This window comes from Tetrao urogallus (genome assembly GCF_951394365.1).
Source record: "Tetrao urogallus genome assembly, chromosome: 2".
Taxonomy (NCBI): domain Eukaryota; kingdom Metazoa; phylum Chordata; class Aves; order Galliformes; family Phasianidae; genus Tetrao; species Tetrao urogallus.
In genome coordinates this window covers 4,813,144-4,840,055 of record NC_136814.1, presented here as the reverse complement: position 1 = coordinate 4,840,055, position 26,912 = coordinate 4,813,144, and the positions used below count along the sequence as shown (strand labels likewise).

Sequence of the window (26,912 nt, the reverse complement as noted above, 5' to 3'; positions counted from 1 at the left end):
TGCTGAAGCAAGGTGAAAAACAAGCAGAAAACCAACCCTCAGATAAGCATTACAGCAGCTTCAGGGGAGCAGAGGCTTTACTGTTCCCTCACGGAACGCTTGCACCATCACAAGAATGGGTTTGGTTTTGCTATTTTTTTCCCCTCAAATGCTCATCTTTATGCTGCTGAAGAGGAAAAACATAATTTTATGTATGAAAATAATTGTTTTATCAGTGCAAATCTGTTGCTACAGGAGTAGAAAGTACTGCACGAAGACTTCATGATGCCTGCTTCCAATTACAAAAGAGTCTTAAAGCAGAAACTGCTTTTGTTCAGCTCTGTTATTTTATGATGGCCCAGAAGCAGCTCCAGCTATGCCCACATGAAGGGAGTTACACAAGCCTTATTCAGCCCACTGTTTCTTCAGGGCTTTTCAGTGCTGAGGACCATGCTCAGTACCGAGGATTTGATTTCAGACTTAACCACTGGTATTTCAGATACTGCCTACATGCTCTCAGGGAACAGAGACTCGGTATCTCACTGCATACTTTCTGTCCTTAAAAACAGCCAAATGGTTCCTCAAGTAATAAGAAAAGCCGAGGTTACTTTTATTTGTGAAGTGAGAAAAATCAAATCAATAAAATGTCAATCTAAATAGTGATTCCACTGAGCAAAGTGACAAATACAATAGCTCACGAGTTCAGACAGCTTGGCATACTGAGCACATTTTGTGGAGAAAACCCACATGCCTCCATTTTCAAGAAGCTGATACAGATGACTACTAGCTAGCCCGCAACGCAGAAACAGCAGGATGCACATGTGAAACATTAATTCTCTATTTCAGTGAAAACTTCTCCTCTTTCATCCAACAAGTACTGAATGGTAATTAACTCATTTTAAATTTAATACCAAAGAGAGGTTCATGATCTACTTCTGTTTGCCTGAAACAAAAAGCAAGCAACCACGTTAACTCCTCCCATGGCAGGACTGCCATTTGTCCTCGAGCGGGAAAACATCATTTGCAAAGACTTTGGTACTGTCTGTTAATGCACAATGACTTCATTTGCTGCTGGAAGGAGGGAAAAGATTTGTTCCAGCAAAATGGCAACCACGTGAGACTAAACAGCAGAAGCTGTTAATAAACATCCTTGCATTTTGCTGAAATACTGATGTATTGGGATAAAATGATGTGCTGATTTTGTACAGTAAGCACAGCATGATTTACATGGGAACGGAATACAACAGAATAATAGTGTCCAGCAGTTGTTATTAATTACAATTTCTTCTGTTTGTTTTTACTTTTACAGGAAATTAAGAGTTCACGGAAAGCTTTAAAGAGGAGTTTTCTGTAAAGGGAATTAACACTTTGGTGTCTTTTTATGAAGAAGACCACCTGAATTGTGTAACATTCCTACAGCCGGGGGACCGGCTTCAGCGTGCAGCACAGGAGGAATTCTTTCCTGCATTACAAATTGGGAAGAAGTGTTAAGAAATGGTCCTCTCTGAGAGGTGTGGATGTATCAGGATGTAGCTGCTGTACAAAGTTTATCCTTGGATAACTCTGGACAGAGATAAACCTCCATTGCTGACCTCCTGAAGAGGCGATCCTTGTTCAGGCCCCAGCATAATGAATAGTTTCCATCACGCGGCGCTCAAGCTCCAACCTCCCAGCTACTGCATCCCACAAAAGAGCTTGTACAAGTTACAAAGAAAGTAATTCTTGTTAAAGGCATTAAACCAAACAAAAGAGGCTCTCCATTCACAGACTTTACACGAGAACAGAAACAGAAGCTGAAGCTTTTCTGCTCCTCTGCCGGTGTGCTTACATACCATGGTAAATCTTTGTTGGGTTGCCCCTGGAGCATAGTGCCTGGGAGCGAGCACCACCAGGAGGGGGCGGCCGACGGAGAAGTCGTCCATGGAGTGAAGTATAAGAGCAAGAGAGGAATTTGTTTGCTGGATATCCTCAAGCACAACATTTACTCTTACCTTTAAATACGGTAGGATCAATATGAATCTGTTTTCCTTTTCATGCCTTGGAGAATGAAGTTCAGTTAATATATGAACCCACAAGAGAAAGGGTCATGACACTGCTTAATGCATAGGGCATCTTACAGAAGTTTTCACCACCCTAATTACAGTGGTAATTGAATTATGTTGTCTTAAAAGCTATAAAAATGCTAATTACCTGAGCTCAGTGTACAAACACGCTACCAGTGCAAAGTACAATTTCAGTCTCAAGAGTTAGTTTATATTATCCCACCCTGCACACTATGAACTAATAAGATGTGAAAATGTGGTTAAACCTGCCAAATAGTCTCTTATTAGTGTACTGCTTAGCGAGAAGACTTTTGAGAATGACAAATATTTAAACATGAAATTAAGCATGTAATGAAATATTCCATCCAGCCAACTAGAAAGCCACAGCTCAGACAGCTCTGTTGGCTTGTAAGCTGCACACCAATTGTTACATTCACCTTTCTAAACATTCCAGGTTGAAAAACAAGAAGAGTAAGCTGCAGTATTTGTAAAACGCACCATTTGGTGTTAAGTTCCCAGAAAAACCCCAAAAAATCTGGAGCTGGGCTCTGTTCTCATCTGCATTTTGTACCGTGCCACTAGGACTTTCTTGAACCTCCAGAATAGCTACCACTGAACTTCTGGGTTTGGTAAGGGTTTTATAGTTCACTTAAGGGCTTCTAGGTAGTTAGCTGGCTTAGGAATTACTTCTTATCTTTCAGATATAGAATGATTTACTTGAACTCTGGTTTGACTTCAGCTGTGTACTTATCTGGTATGTGCGAACAAAGATTGCCTCTATATGTGAAATGGGGAGGAATCTTCAGAAGGAGCCTTCTTGGTTAAACTAAACCACTCACAGATCAGACATGCCTAGTTATATTATTTTAAATTACTATTCAGAATAGTCTATTAACTTAATTGAATTAGCAAAAGCAGAAATATTGTTGTTGATGTATGTAGAAAAAGTAGAATGTCTACAGACTTGAATTTTTTGTTCTGTTTGTCAGATGTCTTCTGTAATGCTGAAGTCAAATTTTCATTGCATTTCATCGCTGATGATCTGGATAATTTTGTTTGTTTGTTTGTTTTTAGATTCTGAAGATCAGAACTCATCATCTCATCATTCCTGACCATGATTACTGTACCCTGGAGCGTCTTCCTAATTTGGACTAAAATAGGGCTGTTACTTGACATGGCACCTTATTCTGTCACTGCCAAACCGTGCCCATCAGTATGTCGCTGTGATGTGGGTTTCATATATTGTAATGATCGCGATTTGACATCTATTCCTACAGGAATCCCAGAGGATGCTACTAACCTCTTCCTTCAGAACAATCAAATAAATAATGCTGGGATTCCATCAGAACTGAAGAACTTGCGTAGGGTTGAAAGAATATTTTTATACCACAACAGCCTAGACGAATTCCCCACTAACCTCCCTAAGTACGTCAAAGAACTGCATTTGCAGGAGAATAATATAAGGACCATCACTTATGATTCGCTTTCACAAATTCCTTATCTGGAAGAACTGCATTTGGATGATAATTCTGTTTCCGCTGTTAGCATTGAAGATGGAGCTTTCAGGGACAACATCTATCTCAGACTTCTTTTTCTCTCTCGAAATCACCTTAGCACCATTCCCTGGGGTTTGCCTAAAACAATAGAAGAGCTACGCTTGGATGATAATCGTATTTCCACAATTTCAGAGCTGTCCCTTCAAGACCTTACAAATCTAAAACGCCTTGTTCTAGATGGAAATCTTCTAAATAACCACGGATTAGGAGACAAGGTCTTCATGAATCTAGTCAATCTTACAGAACTGTCATTGGTTCGCAATTCACTTACAGCCGCACCAGTAAATTTGCCAGGAACAAACCTAAGGAAGCTTTATCTTCAAGAAAACCATATCAATCATGTGCCACCCAATGCTTTCTCTTACTTAAGGCAGTTGTATCGACTAGATATGTCCAATAACAATCTCAGCAATTTACCTCAGGGCGTCTTTGATGACCTGGACAACATAACTCAGCTGTTTCTTCGCAACAACCCTTGGCACTGTGGGTGCAAAATGAAGTGGGTCCGTGACTGGTTGCAGTCATTGCCTTTGAAAGTGAACGTACGCGGGCTGATGTGCCAAGCACCAGAAAAAGTGCGCGGAATGGCTATCAAAGACCTCAACACGGAACTGTTCGACTGTAAGGATGACATGAGCACCATCCAGATCACCACCGCAGTACCCAACACACTGTACCCAGCCCAGGGACACTGGCCGGTGTCTGTGACCAAACAACCAGACATCAAGACCCCTAACCTAAACAAGAACTACAGAACCACAGCCAGCCCGGTACGCAAGATCATTACAATATTCGTGAAATCAGTGAGCACAGAGACCATCCACATCTCCTGGAAAGTTGCGCTGCCAATGACAGCCTTACGGCTCAGCTGGCTCAAGATGGGCCACAGCCCTGCCTTTGGATCTATAACTGAAACCATCGTGACAGGGGACAGGAGCGACTATCTGCTTACAGCACTCGAACCAGAGTCGCCGTACCGTGTGTGCATGGTCCCCATGGAAACCAGCAACATCTATCTCTCTGATGAGACACCTGAATGCATCGAGACCGAGACAGCTCCCCTCAAGATGTACAACCCGACAACCACACTCAACCGGGAGCAAGAAAAGGAGCCCTACAAGAACTCCAGCGTGCCTCTGGCCGCCATCATTGGTGGCGCGGTGGCACTGGTGGCCCTGGCACTGCTGGCCCTGGTGTGCTGGTACGTCCACAGGAATGGAGCCCTCTTCTCCCGGCACTGCGCCTACAGCAAGGGGCGCAGGAGGAAGGATGACTATGCTGAGGCGGGCACTAAGAAGGACAACTCCATCCTAGAAATCAGGGAGACTTCTTTTCAGATGATACCCATCACCAACGACCAGGTGTCCAAGGAGGAGTTTGTAATACACACCATTTTCCCCCCTAACGGCATGAATCTGTATAAGAACAGCCACAGTGAAAGCAGTAGTAACAGGAGCTACAGAGACAGTGGTATTCCAGATTCAGATCATTCACACTCATGATACTGAAGGACATGAAAGACTGGTTTGCTTTTGGTTGGTTTGTTGTTTGTTTGTTTTTTTTTTTAAAAAAAAAAAAAGAGAAAAGACTGACTTTTAACGGTTGCTGTTCTACTGCAAAACACTGGATTAAAGACTGACAAAGCAATGTACTGTACATTTGCCATATAATTTATATTTAAGAACTTTTTATTAAAAGTTTCAAATTTCAGGCTACTGCTGCGATTAATGTAGTGGGGATACCTGACCACAATTCTATATTTTAGTATTTTTTAGTAATTTGTACTGTATTTTCCTTGCTAATATTGAAGTTACAGACCATTTAACTTTTGTGTTCTACTGAGTAAGATGACTTGTTGACTGTGAAAGTGAATTTTCTTGCCGTGTTGAGCAGTCAGAACATTCATCTGAGATCCTTGTAAGTGTAAGCACAGGCCATTTTTCACTTTGGTATTAATAAAATAATGTTAAACCTGGCAAATCAGGAAGATCAAGAAGTGGTTGCAAAAACTCACAGAACTTAAATGTTGGGTCTGTTAAATCTGTAAACCAAGACAATATTCAATAAACAAAAATGCGTGTAGTAATGGGCAATATCAGCTGTCTGGACACATCCATCCAACAATGGTGAAATCCAATCTAAAAAGAAAATAATCAAATCAATTACATGCATGAGACTTAAACTGTTGGCATGTGTAAAGAAAAAACTGACCCTTGGAAGAAAGCGTAACAAAATTCCTAACAAGGAATTCTAAAGAAATGCGCTAGGCTCCAGTAACCAAGGGGTAGACAGGGTGTAACGATGGATTTCTGGTTATCAGCACCAGCGGTCTGTTAGAGAGAAAATGGTGATGGATGGCCACAGACATTTGGAAGGCAGTGGCAGAGGGACAGGGAGAACACTGAGCAACTGTTCTTCAGCAGAAGGGCTGGAAGTACAGTTTGGTAAGGAAAACAAAGCGGACGAAAAGCAGGCAAGCAGTCTCATAAATTTTAGTCACCCAGGTCAAAAGAAAATTGGGGAATGCAGATATTTTAAAGCATATACTTAAACGTTCTGTAGGTATGCGTTAACTGTACTGCCATTACAGTCAGGAATACTGCCCATTACTCTCACAGTTTTCCAGAAATTCCTTGCTAAATCTGTAAAGTAACGTTTCTTTCTGCCTTCCTGCTGGACTATATGCTATTTCATGTTTAAACCCCAAGCCACACTTTGTTGCCATAATCATTTGTCTTTTCAACTAAAAACCAAAGTGCATTGTACGCCCTTTGGCCGGTCTTGTATGTGCCTTGATCCAACGCTACATGTATCAAGTTTTTTAAAACAAAACAAAAAACCCTAAAAAAAAAAATAAAATACCCACTTTTTCGTACATAACTTAAATATGACAAACACTGGTCTCATTGGTGAATAAAGTTGAAAAATCAGTAGAGTAACGCCACGTATCTGAGGTGCACTGGCAGGAAAGCCACTCAGAAGCTACTATTTTTCAGGTCCTAAGTTCCATCTTTTACTTCGTTCAATATGGTATCACACTTCCTGGGTTTCTGTATTGTTAATTACTTTAATAGTGAGTTTTAACAGCTTCCAATTGTATCAGTAATGAAAGGAAGGGAAATTACAGTTACAGCTCTCTCAGACCTTTTTCAACAAAACCACCAATTAAAAGGTAGAGGGACATACAAATGCTTAATATTTTGGATACTGTTTTGGACAGGAAAGAATGTATACCAAATGCAGTTCAATTTTGGGAGTATTTTAGCAGTGCTCAGCCTCTCTGTTTCTCCAGGAATAGTAAGGGGTGGAAGATGACAGGACGAACTACAGGAGATGCCAATACTGATGGTTTCAGCAGTCACTCAACAAATGACTCCTGCCAGAGGTCCATCTGCCTGCACAGACACCAAGTTGCCAGTAACAGACAGCTCATTTCAGCTTCATTTACCAGATGTGGCCAGAGAAGTTCCTCTCCAAACACTCCGTGCCACGGTTTCCAGTTTTTGGGAAGTGGAGGAGCAGCTCTGCGCTTCACCACTGACCTCTCGCAGTCCCACCTGTGCTTCACGTGGAACACGGGCTGGATCCACAGTGCCAATGCACTGGGGACACGATGCTGAACAGCTCTGTGCTGCTCTGGGAGACGCACTCAGCAGGACTGTTCTGCTCTACTTTCTCATCAGGTACAAATCTGAAGGAAGAGAAAGCCAAGACAAGCATGTGGAGACTCATTTCATTCTGGAAGACCCATCCAGATAGAGAAGACTGACCTGCTTTTCTTCATGCAAACTAGCATACTGGGACCCTTATACCTGAAATACATTTAATGGCTGGCTCGCTGGCAACAGATTACTAGTTCTTTGCCATCAGCACTCCAATAGCAAAATCAAAAAGGTTTTGCTGCATTTTCAAGCTGTTGATATGAAAACCTCTCTTATAGCTGACTCAAAACTTGTACTTTGGAAAGGATAAAAGAAAACCCCATGAATACTTTTCCTGTGTTTCTCCTGGGGTCAGCCAGAGGCAGCTTAATAACACTGCACACCATCTACCTGCATTTCTGAGATGATTCCACACAGACATCCTGTGGGCTAGCAGAAGTCATCTTTTGAGGAGATAGTTGCATGTCAATCTAAATTACAAGGACTTCTCTTATAAAATGTACATAATATGAGACAGTAATATGCAAATCCAAAGCAACTTCAACAAGCTGGCCCAGTTGTTCCAGGTTTACCTCCACCAGAAAGCAGATGAGAACCTGGAGCAATGGTGCCAGGCTCTATGGAAAAGCAGACCAGGTTTGCAGGCAGAGCTGGTGTCCTACAGCAGCTGCTGTCAATGGAAAAAACACCGCACATCTTCGCATACAAGATCTTCAAGGTCTATGCCAACTTTTAGAAAACACGCATAATATGAAGCTGTGTTAATTTGGCAAGTGAAAGATTAATTTCAAATTAAAGTCTGTATTTTTTTCTTTTGATATTGACAAAAATTTCTGCTGCTTGTCATGGCCATCTCTCAAGAATCTTCTACTTAACCTAACACTCCAGTTACAGCATGCAATATACTCTAGCACCAGTACATACATCCATTCATCCATTCCATTAGACAGCTGTATATTCAGACAAGTCACATTACTTCATTCAGCAGTATATTCATTTATCAAAATAAAATTAATCCACATTGAGTTTATCTCAACTTTTAAAATCCACGTTATTTCAGTGTGCTGTTAAATATCTAATTTCAGAGCAAGGAGTGAAATGTTTTTCAACACAGCCTACACCCCTGTTTGGAGTGAACTTAATCAGCATCTTCTGTGTTAATTTAAGCCCAGTATCTTTCACATTCCTTATTACTGCTCCCTTTCTTGATTTATACTATTCACAGTTCTGTTTATTCTGAACGCTGACACCAAAAAAAACCCCAGGTACTTTGGAAGCCATATTCATTTTGTCTCATCTCAGTAAGTTCCACAACCACATTTGCTTCACTTTTAAGCTATTACTTCCTAACTCTGTACAACAGCCTGAAACGCAACAACTGTTGGGATCTGGGGTTGTGTTTTTGTTTTTTTCCTGGCTTTAACAGTAGCACAATCAAAGCAATATGGCTTTGGAACACCGTTACCAATTCTGCTAATGCTTTAGCTAGCTTGCAAGCTATATTGTGCCAATGCTGTACATACTGTGTAGAGCAGCAAATGCAATAAAGCAAGAATGAAAGTAATACAAAGCCTTATTTACTATTCAAATAACTCACTGATGATATAACGCAATGAGCACATATACAGACTTCTGTCTTAAATAAAAGGGTGTCTTTTTGTGTGTTCCTCCACAGCTGCAGTTGGCCACAATCTTCGATCACGGACTGGCAAATGCCTCTATTTCTCCAAACCAGATTACTTTTGGTTTTGGATGGAGCCATCACTCGCTTGGATGTCCTCTGCTTTCCAAACAGCTTAACCTTACTTTCAAACCCACAGAGGCACGTTCAGCACACAGTGCTTCAGGATCACCTTGGGAATGAGCGTTGTTTAATTAACTGCTTCCTAAGTGTCACCACAACAACAAGCTTCAAGCCACAAGCCAGTGCTTACAACTGCAATTTTTACAAAGCGTCTACTGACTCCATATCTGGGGAGTTTCTTCCATCCAGAAGTGGTTCATCAGAAAGAAAGATGATTCACTGAAACCAGACAGGAAAATTTTATGCTTTGAAGTCTATTTTGTCTTTGTAAATGAATTTAATTTGGGGGATGCTGAAGGAGCTTTCCTCTAACAATCAAATTAGAGCTGTTTCAAGCCCTCTGAAGATATAACTGTGTATCAGTCTGGACACATAATCTTTTTTGGTGAACATGTACACTGGATTTATTCTCAACAGTAAATCACCAGATTGTTTCCTGATCCTTGTAAAAATGTAGACAAAAACAAAATATATCTCAGTAGAACAGCTGCACAGCACCTAGTTCAAAGCAACGTTTACCAGCATCCATCGGGATGCTCGTTTTCCTGCAGCTTTAATGATTGCTGGGGAACATTCATACCCAGTGTGGCAACCAAAGCACTTCAACAGTACGGATGTTAGGCCAAATAACTGTCCTCTAGCAGCTCCTAGGATTGTCAGGGGTCCAAGGTGCAAGCAGCCAGCAACTCCATTCCCCTTCCAAGGAAGGGATGGCAACGGCCAGCAGCTGACTATCAGTGCAGCGCTGCAGCATCGTACCATTCCACACACGTCTCTAAGCAAAGGTTTGTCACAAGTACCTCTGAGGCCCAAAGAACAGGATTTTAGGACCAGTGTGTATCAGCAGACTTCCATCACTTGTTGCTGCCTCTGCTTTTTCTTAGGATGAAAACGCAATGGAGTCATGGTATAAAACCTCCCAAGACTGCTAACACCACCAAGAGCTGAAAACACTTTTTGAAACCTGAATCCGGACCTTTCAGCTTAGCAAGAACACTCATAAATAAGTTATAAAAATAGAAGTGTCTTAATAGGGCTAATTAAATAATCTGACTTGTTGAAGTGGGCTGATAGCATCCATAGAGGCTGATGCTGTGTCCTGAGCAGCCCTCTTAAGTCCCCAAACCAAGGAGCAGGTCAGAGCCCAGTGCTCACCCCTGTGGGACTTAAGCAGAGCCTATCTATAGCCACAGCTACGGAGGGTCTGCTGTTCAAACCAAGGGGCTGCCCTTGGTCTCACATCAGTAAGTACAGGAGCATCGTTTACAGGATTAAATTATGCATGCATTATGCATAACTGAACCTTTTCATTTAAACTAAATATTATCAAAGATCTATAAGGTCAGAAATACGCACCCTATTCACGTAATACCCTTTCCTCTGTTGGGCTTTGTCTCTGATAAATGCCCACCTGGCAATTAGACTTCCATGTGAAAGCAGGTGTTTGCTGGGGGGTGGGGATTCCTTCTGTTTAGGAGTGTTTTTTTAATGGGTTTTTATTGTTCTATTTTGGTTGACTTGATTTTCTTGAATGGCATAAATAATCTCACTCTCAGTCTTTCGGTTTAATTGGACATCAAAGTGAACTGTCTGAAAATTTCAATTTAACACTTGTAGCACATCAGTGCACGTATGCTTGGGGTGGTGAGCAAAGGTAAAACAGCATCCCACAAACTTCAGTTTCCCAGCTCTTATAACAATGCTTTTCAGGCTTTAAACTGTTGTTTTTCCTCAGATTCAATAGGAAAGCAATCAAATAACATTTCAAAAAGTGAAACCTTCTGCTCAGGAATGCAGCTGTTGGGACAAGGAAGAGGATTTAGGAAGCCACTTTGTAACTCTTACTCCATTGGTACATGCAGCACCTTCTTCTCTTCATCTCCTTTAGACAGCCTGTAGCACACGCTCATCCCTCGTGTTAATTAACAACAGAAGTTATTTGCCCTGGACTCCTCCAGTACGAAGCCAACTCCAAACTGTGTATTTTGTTTCCTGAAGTTTGAACAGCACACAGCAGTGCGGACACCTGCAGAATCTCCATTCGGTTGGGGTTTGTTTACCTGGTTTCAATGATCTTCACAAATAAGCACTGAGGACGCTTATTATGAAACCTGATGGGTACTTGACTGCCCATAGGGAACAGGAGCTCATTAACAGAGAGAAAGCCAAATCCTGGGTAAGTGCTAACCCTGTGAGTAAACACAATTTTAGGGCATTAGCCGATCACGCTGAGCCTCTGTGCCTAATGTCTGAAAAGCATTAATTTTATTGTGGCAGCACCTTAATGGACGCTACCAATCCTGCCCACTAACAACCTTTTCATTTCCCCCGATGTGGTAACAGCAGACAGCAGTAACGATCTACAGGCCAGGACACAAAGAACCTGTATTCCCTGGTCCTGCTCAGCTCCCCAAGCTATCTACTGAGTGGGGTTTGGCTACAAGGGAGTTCAAGCTGGTACCTCGATGGGTCAGGAAGGTGCAGCATCACCAAGGCTGTAACAGCATCTAAGATTTTCTTCCTTTATGTTTCTCTTTTCTTTTTTAACCCTTTCTTTTTAAACTAGGCTCATTAAGAGAATTTGCTCAGTAAACACAACCGTTCAATTTGCATATAAAAACCTCCTCGCTGCTAATTGCACTTGTTCATATACAGTGGAACAGGTGAAAATCTCCTTTAAGAGTTTGCTGTTCAATCCAAGGAAAGCACATCCCAACATATTAACCGTGGAAATCACCAGCTGTTACTTGAGCTTACAAATACATGATGCTGAGAAGAAAAAAAAAACAATGATAAAAATCAGATATTCCTAAGAAGCCACTCACAACGCTGCCTCTAAGAATTCTTAGGCAGAGGTTTAAGATCACAAAGTAGTATTTCTACTTCTCAGAACTGAACAACGCCGAAAATATGAGCAGCCACTTGGTTGCTGAAGGCTTATCTACATGGTAAGCCCTCAGGTCCTTCATGGCTGTCTGGCCAGAGGACCCAGCAGGTGCTGGGACTGAGCTGCTCCCCACATCCCTCAGCACAGACCAAGGCACTGAGAGGAGCACACTGCATCCTCCAACAGAACTACCAACAGCAACTCTCCCAAGCCATGAGATCTATCACTTCCTTATGCTAGGCTTTAAATAATGCCCCCAAGACAAGTGGCACAGCATTCAACTACGGATGTTGTGAAGTAATGCCCAGCTTCAGCTGCACAAAAAAGGTTGACCTTTAGGCTGTTTGAATTCATACCCAATCCTAGCAATCACACACACGTTTTCTTGAAGGCCCTTTCTTCCTCCAGGCCTCCTGATAGATTCTAATACGCATTCTACATAGAAGTAAAGAACTGTCTGAACAGCACAGTTTGTCAACATCTCCCTGTGTATCAACCAACTTTTTTTTTAAGAAGCACTTGTATCTTTTCAGTCATTAAGTATTAAAACAAAAAAAAAATGGTTTGCCAATTTAGCTTTTAGGATGCTACCGAGAGGAGGAAAGGGAAAGGAAAGAGATCCATTAAACTGAGATGCTAATCAGGGAAAAAATCATGCTACAGTAAATTGCAGGTAGGAACTTGATTTTCTCATGGGGAGAAAAAAAAAAAAAACAAAAAAACAAAAAAAAACCCTCATGAATCCAGCTATATTGACAAAAGGCCCCATGCAAGAATACCTCTAGCTCCCCAAAGCACCTGCAGCTTCTGGAAGGGAGCTGGTTGGAGGACCATGTTCTGCATCCCACTGAGGAGCATTCCACTGCTTTGCGAAGCACAGGTTTGCTTGACACACAATGCAGCATGGAGCTGGTGGCCCTGCAAGGTGAGAAACCCATCTCCTTGTTCCACAGACTCCCCAAAAAACCCATGCTCCACAAAATCCTCCAAAGGAATCTATCAAAGTGACTTCAACCCCATGATTTGGTACAAAATCAAAGGATGCAAGCTGCTCTAATCTAAGGATCTAAGCTGCAATCTAAGGATGCAGCCAACACTGTCTTCACTGAATGGGAGCTGCCCCAATCTGCACATTTTTGACAGGGAACTGATCGTTTGTTTTGTTTTGTTTTTCTCCTTCATGCTGTTCTCTGTCACATTAAATACTGCTGGGTTTTAAATTAAAAAAAAAAAAAAAAAAAAAAAATTTACCTATTGTTGCTTCTCCTCATGCTACTGAAGACTAACTTTATCCTTTTATATAATATCCCCAAACCAATTTAAACAGATTCAGCACTTCAAAAGGCTTCAAGTGAAGCATCCATCCAGAAAAGCCTGGTCTGGATAATACATCTGCAGCAACTAGCTGATGCAACCATTTCAGTGGGAAATAAGAGACGATGAACAAAACGTTTGCCATCAGCATGGGAACACAGGAGCAGCCAGTGCCTCGGTAACTCAGGTCCCTTGGCACAAGGGGATACAGGGGCAGGGCTTGATCCCTCTCCAGGCTGCTCAAGGTGCTGTGCACAGCCACTATGGCACATAAAGATGCTCCATGCCACCTGCCAGTAGCAGCTTCCTTGCTCACACCGTGGCCAGGCTGCTTCCTGAGCCCCATCGCTGCCTCTCACTCCCCTGTCTGCATTCCTGAAGGGATGAGAATGGCCATGCCAGGCACCGCTGGGAACTGGAGTCCCACCACAGCATTTGTTGGCACGTTTGGCAGCCCGCTAACTTGCCTGTAGGGATGAGGAAGCACATCCCCACCAGGAGTGCAGCCTCTGCAAGCCCTGGCCAGTGGACAGCCACACCTCCTGTTTCCTTGCAAAAAAATGCAATAACAGGGACAAGAACTGCAAAGGTGCAAATCAGTGGGCCTCCTAAACCTCACAGCAAGCAGAAGGAGCATAAAAGAACACAAAGTCTGCCCAAGAGCCATGTTGCATTTATCCTCCAGCATCAAATGAGCGATTACTGAAGTTTACTGCTAAAAAGCAATAAAAGAAAGTGCTGCTCTCCCTGCTGTTTGCCATTGGGCTGAGCGGATCCAGGCTGTGTTGTGAGGACCACGGTCTGAACAGCAGTGAGAACCGGCAGACAAGGAGCGCTCCTCTGCTCCTCCAAGGACCTTCAAACACTGTTGAGACAGAAGGCCAACTTATTTTTCTTTATTTCCATCTATTCACAGAAAAACTAAGAGGAGCAACAAGATTATCTGGGGGCATTATGCGAATGATGCGGTGTGAGCAAATGCACCTTCACAGTGCAAGCACTGCCCACTCAGCGTGCAGGACATGTGCAGCAGCAAGAAGCGTGGTGCCAGTCCCTTCCTCCTTTCCTCCAGGCTGACCCAGATTTGCCTATTTCAATAATTTCTCCAAGAATTGCTCATTACTTCATACCTGGGATATGTGACCATGTGCTGAGTGCGCAGGTTGCCTGAAAACTGCAGCGTGCTGGGGGTTTTGCTGTTGAACTGACAGTTTTGCAGGTGTAATCATTGCACTTGCTTAGAAAAAAACACTCTGTGTATGGTGAAAGGTAATGATGGCAATTGCAGGTATGTCACATTGGAATTAAACTAGCAGGAAATAAAAAAAGAGGGAAAAAAAAAAATCCCTCCTGCTCACTGCAGAGACCAACTTCCATAGCTCAACTCGAGTGAGAAACTCCAGAAGCTCTTGAAGATTGCTCCAGGCTCAGAAAATGAAAAAGGTTTTAAGGCTTTTTCACAATATTGTTTCTTCACTGATTATTTTTAAAAGTCCTGGCAACCTTAGAACATGCAATCTCATAACCTTACAACTTGTCAGTAATTCTTAGCTGAACTACAGCAGCAACAAAAGGAATCATGGCAGTATTCCACAGGAACGTAAGACGTACTAAGGGCATGAAAACAGCTATAAAATAGTGAAAGGCAAGCAAGAGCAGACCAGCCAGTCTGTTTCACTCTGCAAAGCCTACAATACTTTTCCATTTAATAGTGCTCTCCAAAGCACGATATGCACAGCCATAGCACAAATGGGAAAAACTATCAAGACTCGATCTTCTACTTCTCCTTTTTTCCTTGAAACAGAAAAGTTTATCAATGGTTTATATTTGTCTTCACATTAAATATGGTGGAAGGTTGGACTGGATGATCTTAGAGATCTTCTATATATCATCAAGCGTTTTCCTTTAAAATAAATATACAAGCGTGTAGCCAGATGTTCTCCTACATATAGCATCATCAATCCTATGCTAAAATTAATGGCCCTTCCAAGTAATTTTTGCTAAATAGTTGAAATCCAAAAGTAAAGACAATGCAAATTACAACACTAATACTAATTTATTAAGCTCCCTCAATTGCATTCAGCTATGCCTTGTTCTTTGCTTGCAGCATTATGGGGCTGTTTGATTAAGCAAAACTGCAGATGTTCAACCCCCTTGCTTGCCAAGGGGTCTGAAAACGAAACAGAGGTGACAGCACCAGGCTACCTCATCTCACCTGTAGCAATGCTGCAATGAAGTGGCTACTGCTGGGGGAAACAAAATAGCAAGAACTTCTACAGCCAGCACTGCTGCGATGAGCTACAGTCCAAACACAACAAGCCAGAACAAAAGCCCCGGGAACCCACAGTCATCCCGCCTCTGTGAAGCTTAGGTACCATTCCCACTGGTTTACTGTCCAGGCTCTGCAACACATCATCCTATACCTGTCATCCATAGGGACTAAGACATGCTACACAAGGTCTAACAGACTGGCCAGTCCCAATGCCAGCCCAGTCTGCGCCACTGACACATCCAGCAGCACTGGTTCTGCTGTCAGACACAGCTCACATTGTCCTGCTGCGGCCGAGCTTCATCCAAGCTGAACACTGCTTGCACATACTGTAGTTTCACAAAAAAAAGATTGAAGTTCTCAGCTTCTACTGCAAGTTTCCTGCAAACTTCTCTCATTACAGGCACACCTATCTCATAGCAACTTCATTTCTTAGGTTTTCCTGAAGTTGGTGCTTTTGAAGAGACAAGCACCGCATCCTTGGATCTCTGGGATTGTATTTTAAATGACAAAATCTAAAAGGCTCTGATTAATCAGTGGGTTCTTTTTCCTATCAGAAGGTCAACTGCTTCACACATCTACTGCTAAAAGGAAAAGAACAAATCCAGGCAATATTTTCTATTCCCCACTTCTCCAAGAGACGTGGGTGACATTTATAACCAGGGTACAAAAGCTCATTAATACCATATGCTGACCTATATAAAAAGGGTTATTGGCTTAACACAATAGGAGATACTCCCCTGGAAAACAGGTAAGAAGAGGAAAGAACAGCTCAAGATAAGCCATCTCTTCACAAACAGGGGCTCAGATCATTAAGCGACAGTATTAAACGGGCCAACATTTTTCACCTCCCCTCCGCTCATTTAAAAACTCATTCAAAATCAGGGAATAAAAGCCCTGCAGACACCCTAGGACACTGTAAAGGCAAGTCTCTCTCAAAGGGCTGCTAGCAAGCAGGGAGGGAGAGAAAAGTCTATTTTAGTGGAGCTCACTGACAGGCTGGCACCTACTCAGAGGTGACTCAAGAAGCCTGGCGTGGCCGTGCAGCCACCGAGAGCCGTATATCTTCAAGGAAGACAGCTCTGCCTATACATTACTTCTGCTTTTAAAAGACTTCTCTTCTGGAAGCTTTGCTTTTTCCTTTCAAACCAATCACTTAAAGCAAGTTCCTCCACCACCATGCTCTGCCAAGTGCAGGCTTCACTGCTGCGAGGCCCCGAAGGCCGGCTCCTTCCAGCCTACCGACTGCTCATGGCAGCCCTCTCCTCTCCCAGCCCCATTTCCCAAGCACAAACTTCTGCTTTCTTTGCTGCTCCCAACTGATGACGGGCAGCCTGGGCTGCTGGTTGGCGACCCTGCACATAGCAGAGGGGGTTGAAACTAGATGATCATTGTGGTCCTTTTCAACCCAGGCCCTTCTGTGATTCTATGATTACGATGAGCCTGAATTTATAGAAGAAATTGATATCACCTCTCCTTAGGTGCCCAGAGTTCTTCTGAAAGCAATTAATGACAGAAGAAAGTATTTCTTAGCACATAATAATCCAGTCCTCCCCCGCCCGGCCAAGGCCTCTCAACCTCAGAGCTGGTAAATTTATTTAGCATGCTTCTAAATCTTATGCAAAAGCTGCTAATGAAAATATTAAATAAGGCATGATTCGATCCTTGAGGAACTCCAGCAGCAGCTTCATATGTTCTGCAACTGTGAAAACAAAGCAAAGTCAGCGGCGCAAGGTTATCAAGAGAGGTACAAATTGCAAAGGTTATCGGAGACCTCAGCATTTGAAATATTTTAACTGCCTCAAAAATCCTTCTTGTGAGATACGGGATCGCTGTGATGCAATCCAACGGCACCCAACTATCTCAAGTATTTGAGTACTGTGCCACCCACCCAACCTGAAACCGAAACCGCCTGTTTGGCACCCAGGGACACAAGGAGCCCAGCAGTTGCTTTTTACCACTGCAGGCCTTCACCAGCTTTGGGCTTCCCCACCAGCTCCTATCATCCACACAAAGATGCTGTTTCGGCATCACAAAACAGCTTGCAAAGCACAGATCCCCTTGATAGTACAATTAACTCATTTCCTATACTTAAATCCCTTATATATTTTAATTAATTCTTTAAATATCTATTCCTCCAATCGGTTAAAACTTAATTAAAATTAAAAGTGGATGATAGCATCTTCTTATCTGGTTACAGATGCTTTTTTTTTTCATGTGCGGTGATGGCACAGCAACCACATTAAAAGGGATACATGTTTGACTTCACATTTTTTCAGCCCAGCTTAACACTAAGAAAATTAATTCAATCTCCATTTCCACTTGCAGGATCTGTCTCCTTTTCCTACAGCACCTCCTATTCGCTTTAACACTAATTTTACAATAAGCTTTTTTGTCCTAAGCTCCTGCGAGCGGCAGACATTTGCTGACGCTCCACGTCCCGTTGCATAACTTATTGCCTAATTACAACCTTATTTGCAAGGAGTTAAATAAAAACGGACCGCTTAATTATCGTCACACATGAAAGAGGCAGAAAGCTCTCTACAAGCCAAGCTCCACAGCAGGTTCCTATCCCTCCGGCATCCCCCAGAGGTGCCCCCTCCTTCTGCCTGTGTGCCACGCAGCCTTGGCACAGCCCAGCTCCACACCCAGCTGCACGGTGCTGTGCAGGGAAGAGCCGCGATCCCACTGGTCCCACCTGCACTTCACCTCATGCTTTCACCCAAACGCCAGCACAGCAGCCACACCGAAAGCCCTGGCAACTGCTGAGCAGTTGCACAGCAGTCCCACTTAAAGCAAGCAGAGCTTCTTACAGCTACGAACCAAGCAGTGCTTCTCCAATATGCTTAATTACATACACACGAAAAATAGGCTTATCTTGATGCACTCATTAACTACAACATTTTGCCTTTATAGCCACCTCATTAGCCAACCTGCTGTATTTACAGTGCAACTGCTGAATAACCAACTTCACCTATTACATGCACAACTAAATACAGAATTGTTTCAGTAGTCCCCCCACCATCCTTGCTCAGAAACCTCATGCACAAATGCCAAATTACACACTGCACAAATGCTCTGCTTTTGGGCTTGGGTATCCGAGTATAATTTTCATTTCCCGATATGTAACAAAATGCACTCAAACTCAGCAATTTACTTCAGAAGCATTCACAAATTTCATTTGTGTCTGAAGCTACTGTCTGAAAGGCTCGTTCATGAATTGTAAAGCAAGTTCCTGACTCATATTATGCAAATGGCCAGATCGTAGCATTGCAGCAGCATCATCAATGAGCTTGTTATCCCGTCAGTCCTGAAAGCAGACAGACACCTTCTAGGTGCATGGTTTTGAGAAGTGCTCATGTGCTGCCTTAGCCATGCAACTCTGGGTATTAATGAAGGGTTTACTACTGACATAAATGAGGTGGGTTTCATCTGACAATGAGCATTTCTGAAAAGCTGACCATTTAGCTGTAATGTGGCTTGCTAACATCATTGTCACACCTAATAAAAATTCCCACAGGAGCATTTTTATCCACAGAAATGCAAGATATCTGATGAAATCAAGCACCAGAAGAAGAAGATACCGGATCTTCATTCAGAAAAGGAAACATCACGTGACACATTCTCAAAAGACAGCAAAAACCTCGTTCTCATCTTTAACAGTCAGCTGCGGGTAGATAAATTACACAGAGAAATGCCTACATGGGGAAAAACGAGAGTATGAGAGACTGCCTCAATTCAAATTGCACCCAGACAGCCGTGCTTCATGGACAAACTGCACGTGTGGGTGGAACACGACCAGCAGGGATGAGTGTTATGTCGGTGTGTCATGGGGAAGGCTGGGTGCTCTCCGTAGCAGAAATATCCACATCCCAACACAGGGCTGCAGTCCAAGCAAGCCAGGAGGATTCTGAGAGAGGGCATCATCTGAACACTTGTGTGTCCTATGGCATCCAACTGCTGCCCCAAGCAGTCAGCGTTATGGCTGGTCAGACTACATCCCTGCTTCTCCTTTGTTTAAATTCACAGAATCACCAATGTTGGAAAAGACCTCCAAGATCATCCCGTCCAATCATCCACCTACCACCAATATTCCCCCACTAAACCACATGCCTCAGTGCAACATCTTTCTTCAACACAACTGATCCCACTTTATAAAAGATGTTGTCAGTTCTTGTATTTTCACGCTTTACTCTCTCCCACTGAACATTGCTACTTTATCACTTGCATTACAGAGCAGCTCCAACACAGATGCACTTTTTTGTTGTTTAAAACAGCTTGCAGACAGTTGAGTCTCGTGATGGTAAAACACAACAGTAGGAGCTGGTACTGGTGCAATACTCCAGCACTGACAACACTTGCATGCTGCAGCTGGAAGCAACTTCCTGATGCAGCACCAACCAGTATCTCTACCAGCAGATAGGGGGAGCAGAAACAAAGAGAGGTGAAAAGCCAGGGAGCTGGCATGGAACTTGATAAGCCTGCTTCCACTCATTTGTCGCAGCTACAAATTAAATACTCTTCTTTATAACATTTTAAGTATAGAGAGCAACTGCCGGCACTCGCCCTGCTTGCAGGCACTGCAATGACAGCAGGGTACACAGGCACAGTGCTGCAAGGAAAGAGGCTCTGTCTGGGTTTGGTTTTTGGAAATAACAGCACATGCAGAGCTCTGGCCTGCAATCTCAGCCACGCCAGGGGATGCCTGCTCTGAAATGCACTGATGCTGCTCCAGAGAGGAGTTTTCTGCTGATGGCTTCCTGTGTATCCCAGCTAAGCCATCCCATCACTCCCCACGTTACAGCCATACATAGCTTTTTTTGCTTGTTTCTAAGTATATCTTCAGACGACACAAGAAAACATTTATCCGTTCCCAGTAATCTCTAATTGACAATGCTCTTAGACTTAGCACTGTATTTCCAGTCCTTCAAAAAACATACAGAAAGGAAGAGAGAGCAGCCACAAGGATAATGTCACTGCTCCCACAAATGTTTTGAGCTGAGTGTACTTATACGCTCGCATAAATCAATCTGGCACAATCCAATTTAAATATGAGTCCTGCAAGGCTTTTTCATTAGTGCATTCTTTATGCTTTTGTCATCTTTTGACTAATTTTATTACATAATACTGGGAGATTTACTCTATTATGTTACAGCTCAGCTAGTCATAATAAAATTTCAAAATGTTAATTCTGTTTCTCTCTTTTAGAAGCTTGAGAGTAAATTACATCTTGCTGGTTTTCCATCAGTGCACTTTTCTTAAATTCCTTCTTCACCTTAAGAAATGTCCTCCATGTACTACAGCTATTTTCAAAAGCATACCTAAGAATGGCAAACTGGACATGAGCCAGCACTGTGCCTTCGCAGCCCAGAGAGCCAACCGCATCCTGGGCTGCATCAAAACAAGTGTGGCCAGCAGGGTGAGGGAGGGGATCTGCCCCTCTGCTCTGTGCTGTGAGACCTCACCTGGAGCACTGCATCCAGATGGGGAGAGCTCAGTACAGGAGAAACATGGAGCTGTTGGAGAGTGTGCGGAGGAAGGCCTCAAAAATGAGCCCAGGGATGGAACACCTCCCTGTGAGGACAGGCTGAGAGCTGGGCTGTGCAGCTGGAGAAGGGAAGGCTCTGGGAGACCTGAGCGTGGCTGTCAGTATCTGAAGGGGCTGTAAGAAGGAAGGAACAGACTCTTTAGCAGGGTCTGTTGAGACACAACAAGGAGAAATGGTTTCAAAGATTGGATACAGGGAAGATGTTTTTTTACACTAAGGACAGTGAGGCAGTGGCACAGGTTGCCCAGAGAGGTGGTGGTGCCCCATCCCTGCAGACAGCCAAGGTCAGGCTGGCCAGGGCTCTGAGCACTGATGGAGCTGTGGGTGTCCCTGTGCACTGCAGGCAGTCTAGATGACCTTTAAAGGTCCCTTCCAACTGAAAAGATTCTATGATTCTGTGAATGTTTCCATTCCCACGTACACTGTCCGTAAAGGATAAATAAATCGATGTGAAAACTTTTTAACCTTTTTTTTTTTTTGCACCTATTTTCACAGGATCTGTGGTTAAAGCAGTAACGGCTCAGCAGTTCAGCACAAACTCATGGTAAAAAGACACAGGGATACTGCCTTCGTATCTTCCCTGCTCAAAACACTACAAACAATTTCACTGAAATTGCTGAGATATGTTTATGGTCCGTTTTTAGACACAGGCTCACAGTAGGATGAGGTAGCACAACGTCTTTTCTTCCTGTTACCATCCTCCAGCAGTGGCAGAAGCAGAACGATGCCCAGCCTGCGCTGCTGTGCGTGGGAAGGGATCACAGCAGCACAAACCCACTGCCAGACCTCACCTACAGGTAGGAAGAGATTTGTGCCCTGAGGGCTGCAATATGTGCATCACACACAGGGATGCGATGCACAGAGCAGTAGGAAAGCAACCAGCACTGTACAACACCTACAGCATGACACACACAAAAAGTGAATATAAAAAAAAACAACCAGAAGTCACGTTGCTAATAAAAACCACCTTGCACAGCGTGCTGGGGGTGACGGCCCTTGCACGGAGGAATTCCTAGCCCTGTTATTTGTGAGTCACTTAAAAAGGACCGCTTGGGGTGGCTGTTGGCTTCGTGTTAATTGCTTCCAGATTGCATCCGATTTTCCCATGTACAGAAACAAGTGGAGCTGAATTTGGTCAGATCAATCCGTACCCACCAGCTGCTCCACGAGCGCTTAGAGAAAAACTCATCTGGATGCAATTATTACTTCACTGCACAGTTTCTGTTCAGTGGTTGTTTTCTGAAATGCAGGACCAGAGAAATCACGCTCCTCATTCAATTCCCATTGAAACAAATAGGGTGGTTTCCACAGACTTTGATGACTTCAGAATACGGCCTTACACAAAGACGAAAAGCAAGAACTCTTTGTCTCCAAAGGAAAGAGGTTAATCTCTTATCCTTGAAGGCTCACATCAAAGAGCTCTGAGCTGCACAGGATGTCTGTACCCGGAGTCCAACACACATCCGCACTGGCAGGCGTTTAAAAAAACAATGCCTTTCTACCCCTGTTTTTTTCTCGGCGGCATTTATAACATTCTAGTCAGAGATCCAGTGAATTATTTACATAAAACGCATCTCCAAAACCAAAGAACTTGGATTCACAACGACTGAACTCTTTTCAACGAGGTCCTCAATTCAAAGAAATTAGCTGTTAAATTAGGGGGAAAAATGCAAAAACTAATTTCCACTCACGGATTTTTTGTTCTTTTAATTTCTCTACAACAAAGATTCAGCAAGATGTTACGTGAGCAGAGTTTACTTTCATACCTTCGATTTGCCATGCAGTGCAGTAGGACAAGTTAATACATATTTGACTTCACTTTGATGTTAAGTTAAAGGTAAAACTTGAGATGTCCCTGGAGGATGGGGAATCCCCTAAGAATTCCTCCTGAGGTGAGAGCTGCAAACACCACGCATCAGTTTTTCAGCACAGTCATTGTCTGGAGGCACTTGTCCCAGCAGGGAGGTGCCTGAGATGATGCTATGGTTTGGTTTTAGGACAAACATAACACTGATAACACACTGCTGTTTCCAGTTACTGCTGAGCAGTGCTGCACAGAGCCGAGGATGGTTGTTTGGGTTTTTTTTAAACAACTTTGTTTTGAACTGAGTTTGCAATATTGATTTTAACTGTATCCTGATACTATGCTGAAATGCAAACTGCACCCCTCTCCTCGGGCAGGCCGGTGATGACGCTGCTGTTTAATTATCAGTATGTCAACAGACATCTTGCATAAAATGGTTGTAAAGGAACAGCAAAATAGAGCACAAAGCTCAGCCAAACAGTGAGAGCACTTGTGTCGTTACGAATTTCAGGCAATGAACTCCACAACTGATGTCACCTGGATACTACTGGTAGAGGCACACGTATAAAACACGACCTGTCTACTTACAGAGGTTTAAGTTTCTGTAATTCTGTATGATATAATGCGAAATGGCAAATTAAGTAAAAGATCAGAGCCGACTAACATTGCAACAGCAAATAATCCTCTCTGTATGCCAACATTTACACGGCTTGCTGAGATCAGGCCGGGGTTAGGAGCAGCTGAAAGCTATCAGCCTGTGGAAATGAGATGATGCTCTCTTTCCTTGGTAACAGCATCTTTCTTGTCACTCTAAAAGCTCAGAGACTGGGACCTGCATCTGCCTGCTGCTCTTCCAACCCTGTGAGAAATAAAGAGCCTTTTGTGCTCACCACCACTCGGCTCGAGCCTAAAAACCCACGGGCACCAGGAAAGGAAGGACCAGCCTGACCTGCACAGACTGCTCCACAGGCTGGAGTGGGTGCAGGGGAGGAGGAGGTGGGTTCTGTTCCGAGTTCACATAACCTGCTTTAAGATCAACATAAAGTAAAGCTGCACCCCAACAGTTTTTCAGCCATCTTCAGGGAGCATTTCTAAGATACACATCCATTTATAGAGCCCAGGCCTATCGCGTATCAGCTTAGAAATCAGACTGTATTAAAACATTGTGTTCATTTTTATTTATTTTTTTTCCTAACAGTTTCTAAGGCTGAATATGCACCTACAGCTCTAATTTACTACACGTATTTCCTAAAAAATGTGGGATTTTTTTTTTTTTTTTTAGTGAGGAAAAGACAGCATCATGTAAATACAACAGCCCTGTGTATGCAAACGCCACAGGCAAATGTGTCAGAAGGAAAATGTCTTGAAACATTAGAAGTGAATGAAATGCCATTAAAACAATGGACTTCAAGAAATGGAAACAAGGAATGCAAAATAACTAAGGAAAGCATTGTTGCAAAGAAAGTCTTAATGCATGCAGACATAATAGGTTGTATTTGCATACAATTGTTTGCCTGCTAGCAGAACTGTAATAAGATTGACAATATCCATTTCAAGATGACCCTGAAGCTTGGAATCACTACAGTCCAACACAATGCTTCCACACTGCTCAATACACATTGTTCTTGAAGAAGGCTGGGAGCATCTACAAGCAGCCAGAGCTGCTACCCTGAAACGTGAGTACCCATGCATGTCCCACATGAGCCACACAGCCATGAGCACAGCCCGCAGGGATGCTCCAGAGCCAAAGGTTCAGCATTCCTGATGTCAGGGAGCTACTCCCAGCCCGATTCACAAAGGGTACCCACTTTTTACCTTTTAATACAAAGATCTAAATTCAGGATGTGAGGAGCCCTGTGTTTTCTTGGAAAAGACTGATCGAACCCACTAAACCCAACCAGAAGAGACTGTCAAGGATATGACAAAGTCCGGGAGGATGCTTCCTGACTTCAGTGATAACCACAGTGATGAAAACAGGTTCTCATCCTTCTCAGAACCAGCATGAGCTCTGCCCCAGCACCCCAATGCCAGCCCTGTTAGTGCCCATGCTGGTACCAGCTTCTGCAGCCACCACAAATGCAATGCACAAACTTGGACTGAAAGGACTGTCACAGCTCCTCCAGCAGAGTTTGCATACAAGGAAAACAAGTGTTACAGAACAGGAAAATTACATTAACTGTGTTCTCAAATTGCTGCTCTGAGCATTGCATACTAATGTATTAACACTTGTTTTTAAAACAAGCATCTGCTACTGGAGGCTGAAGGAATGCCGAAGAGCAGATGCCACCCAACACAACGCGATGCTCCAGAGAAAGAGGGCAGATGGCCAGCAATGTCCATCTCTGCAAGGCTGCACGCACATGTTAAAGCTGGACACTGCTGGGGAGACCCTTCCCAAGCTTTCAGTGATTACAGTGGTATCTGTAACAAATGACAAAGCTACTCGGGGAGAACAGGGACAGTGCCAAGATGCAACCCAGCACCACTTTCACACTTGACACCACCTCGGTCAATACCAGGAGGTGCAAGCTGTCCTACCTTTACATGAGAAGACTCTATTTTATGCTGTATTTCTTTTTACAAGCCTCATTTCTAAGTAGAATGAAACGACAGAAGCAATAAAGTGATTTACCCAGAGCAGTGAGAAATTCCCCAGCACCACTGCCCTGTCTTTAGGACAGGGCTGTAAACCCAGCTGTGGTGCAGGTCAGAACAACCCAACTCTGTTCTATCATAACTCTATGTCTTCATGCTGCTTTTTTTTCTTTTTTTCTTTTTTTAAAGTAATTTATGACCAAGTGAAACAAGAGCCTGAAAGACCTCAAGCATAGCTAATGTGGATGATTCACATACACTTAGGCACATTATTTGAAATACTAGTATTTTACCTAAAAATAGGTTAAGTTAGGTTCCAGAATTCTGGGCCAAAAACTGAAATTTGCTCAGTTTCCTCCCTTCTAAGAATAAAATCCAGCTCCTCCCATTTTATTTAATGGCAGTAATTACCATTTATCAGACCATGAGTCACCTTAAGAAGCAGGAGTGAGAATTTACCTAGGTCTCAAAAAGAAGAGCTCCAGCATGACAAGTTCTTTTATTGATAAAGCACAAAAGAGAATTAATTTTTTTAGCTGCTGAGGCACCAGGTCAGCTAACACAAACGTGGCCATGGGGAACAGCTCTGTGCCAGCACCCCAGTGAATCTGCAATAGCACCAGTTAAGTTATTTCAACGTTACATGGAATCAACCGTTCTTCTTAGGGACAATTTCATACATAAATCCACCAACAGAAAATCCAGGTCCATAATTACACACTCAAAGGGAACGAATGCTTTGTAGCGCAGACAGATGGCTTCATTTCATATTCTGCACTCCCCCTTTTTTAAAGTTCTGTTGCGATCTTATTGTATGGGTTTTTTAACTTGTTTGTTTGCATCTGTCGTCATATTTCGCGAGCTATGCGGCTCCCAAAGAGAAAAAAACGTTCTGTTTTTGAGACGGAAGCAGATTTTGCCTATTTATCATAATAATTCCCTCAGTTGGGAGGTATCAATTTTCTCATTAAGAAAAACTCACAGCGTAACATGATTTTATTCTTCTCAAGTCAACAAAGGCAAAGTGGAGCGTTTTTAAAAGAGCAATAATGCCTTCTGGATCACTGAAGGTCACGGATACATGGAAAAGCCACCTCCAAAATGCAGCAGGCAGCCTCTGCACCCAAGTGAGTACGCCCATGGTTGCAGCTGACTGGGATAACCTGGGCTCAGCTCCACAGAACAACCTTTTGCCACTGTGCAAGAGCTGTAAGACCAACAGCGAACACAAAATTAATATCTCCCACAGTGACCCTGTCATCTACTTTTATTCACTTCTTTTTTTTTTATTTTAAATCAAACTATTCTGTGCAGGCACTCTATGCCATCGGTCTGCATGTTCCCATGGGCCTTCAAAGACTCCTAATAGATAAAATAATAATAATAATGCAGAAATTGAATACCAGAAAGTATCACAACGGTTTGCAGGCAGAACAGTTCCTTCTAAAGACA

General features: G+C 43.1%; 2 protein-coding genes across 2 annotated transcripts in view; one reads left to right on the top strand and one right to left on the bottom strand.

Annotated features, from left to right (window-relative positions):
• MACROD2 (mono-ADP ribosylhydrolase 2) overlaps positions 1-26,912 on the bottom strand; it is a gene marked incomplete at its 5' end in the record, with an annotated part of 837,700 nt that overhangs the window by 736,932 nt on the left and 73,856 nt on the right.
• On the top strand, positions 3,136-5,079 carry FLRT3 (fibronectin leucine rich transmembrane protein 3; the record flags this gene model as incomplete). The annotated part of the gene is made up of 1 exon (XM_079532839.1): positions 3,136-5,079. One exon carries the CDS (start codon positions 3,136-3,138, stop codon positions 5,077-5,079), a length of 1,944 nt encoding a protein of 647 aa, XP_079388965.1.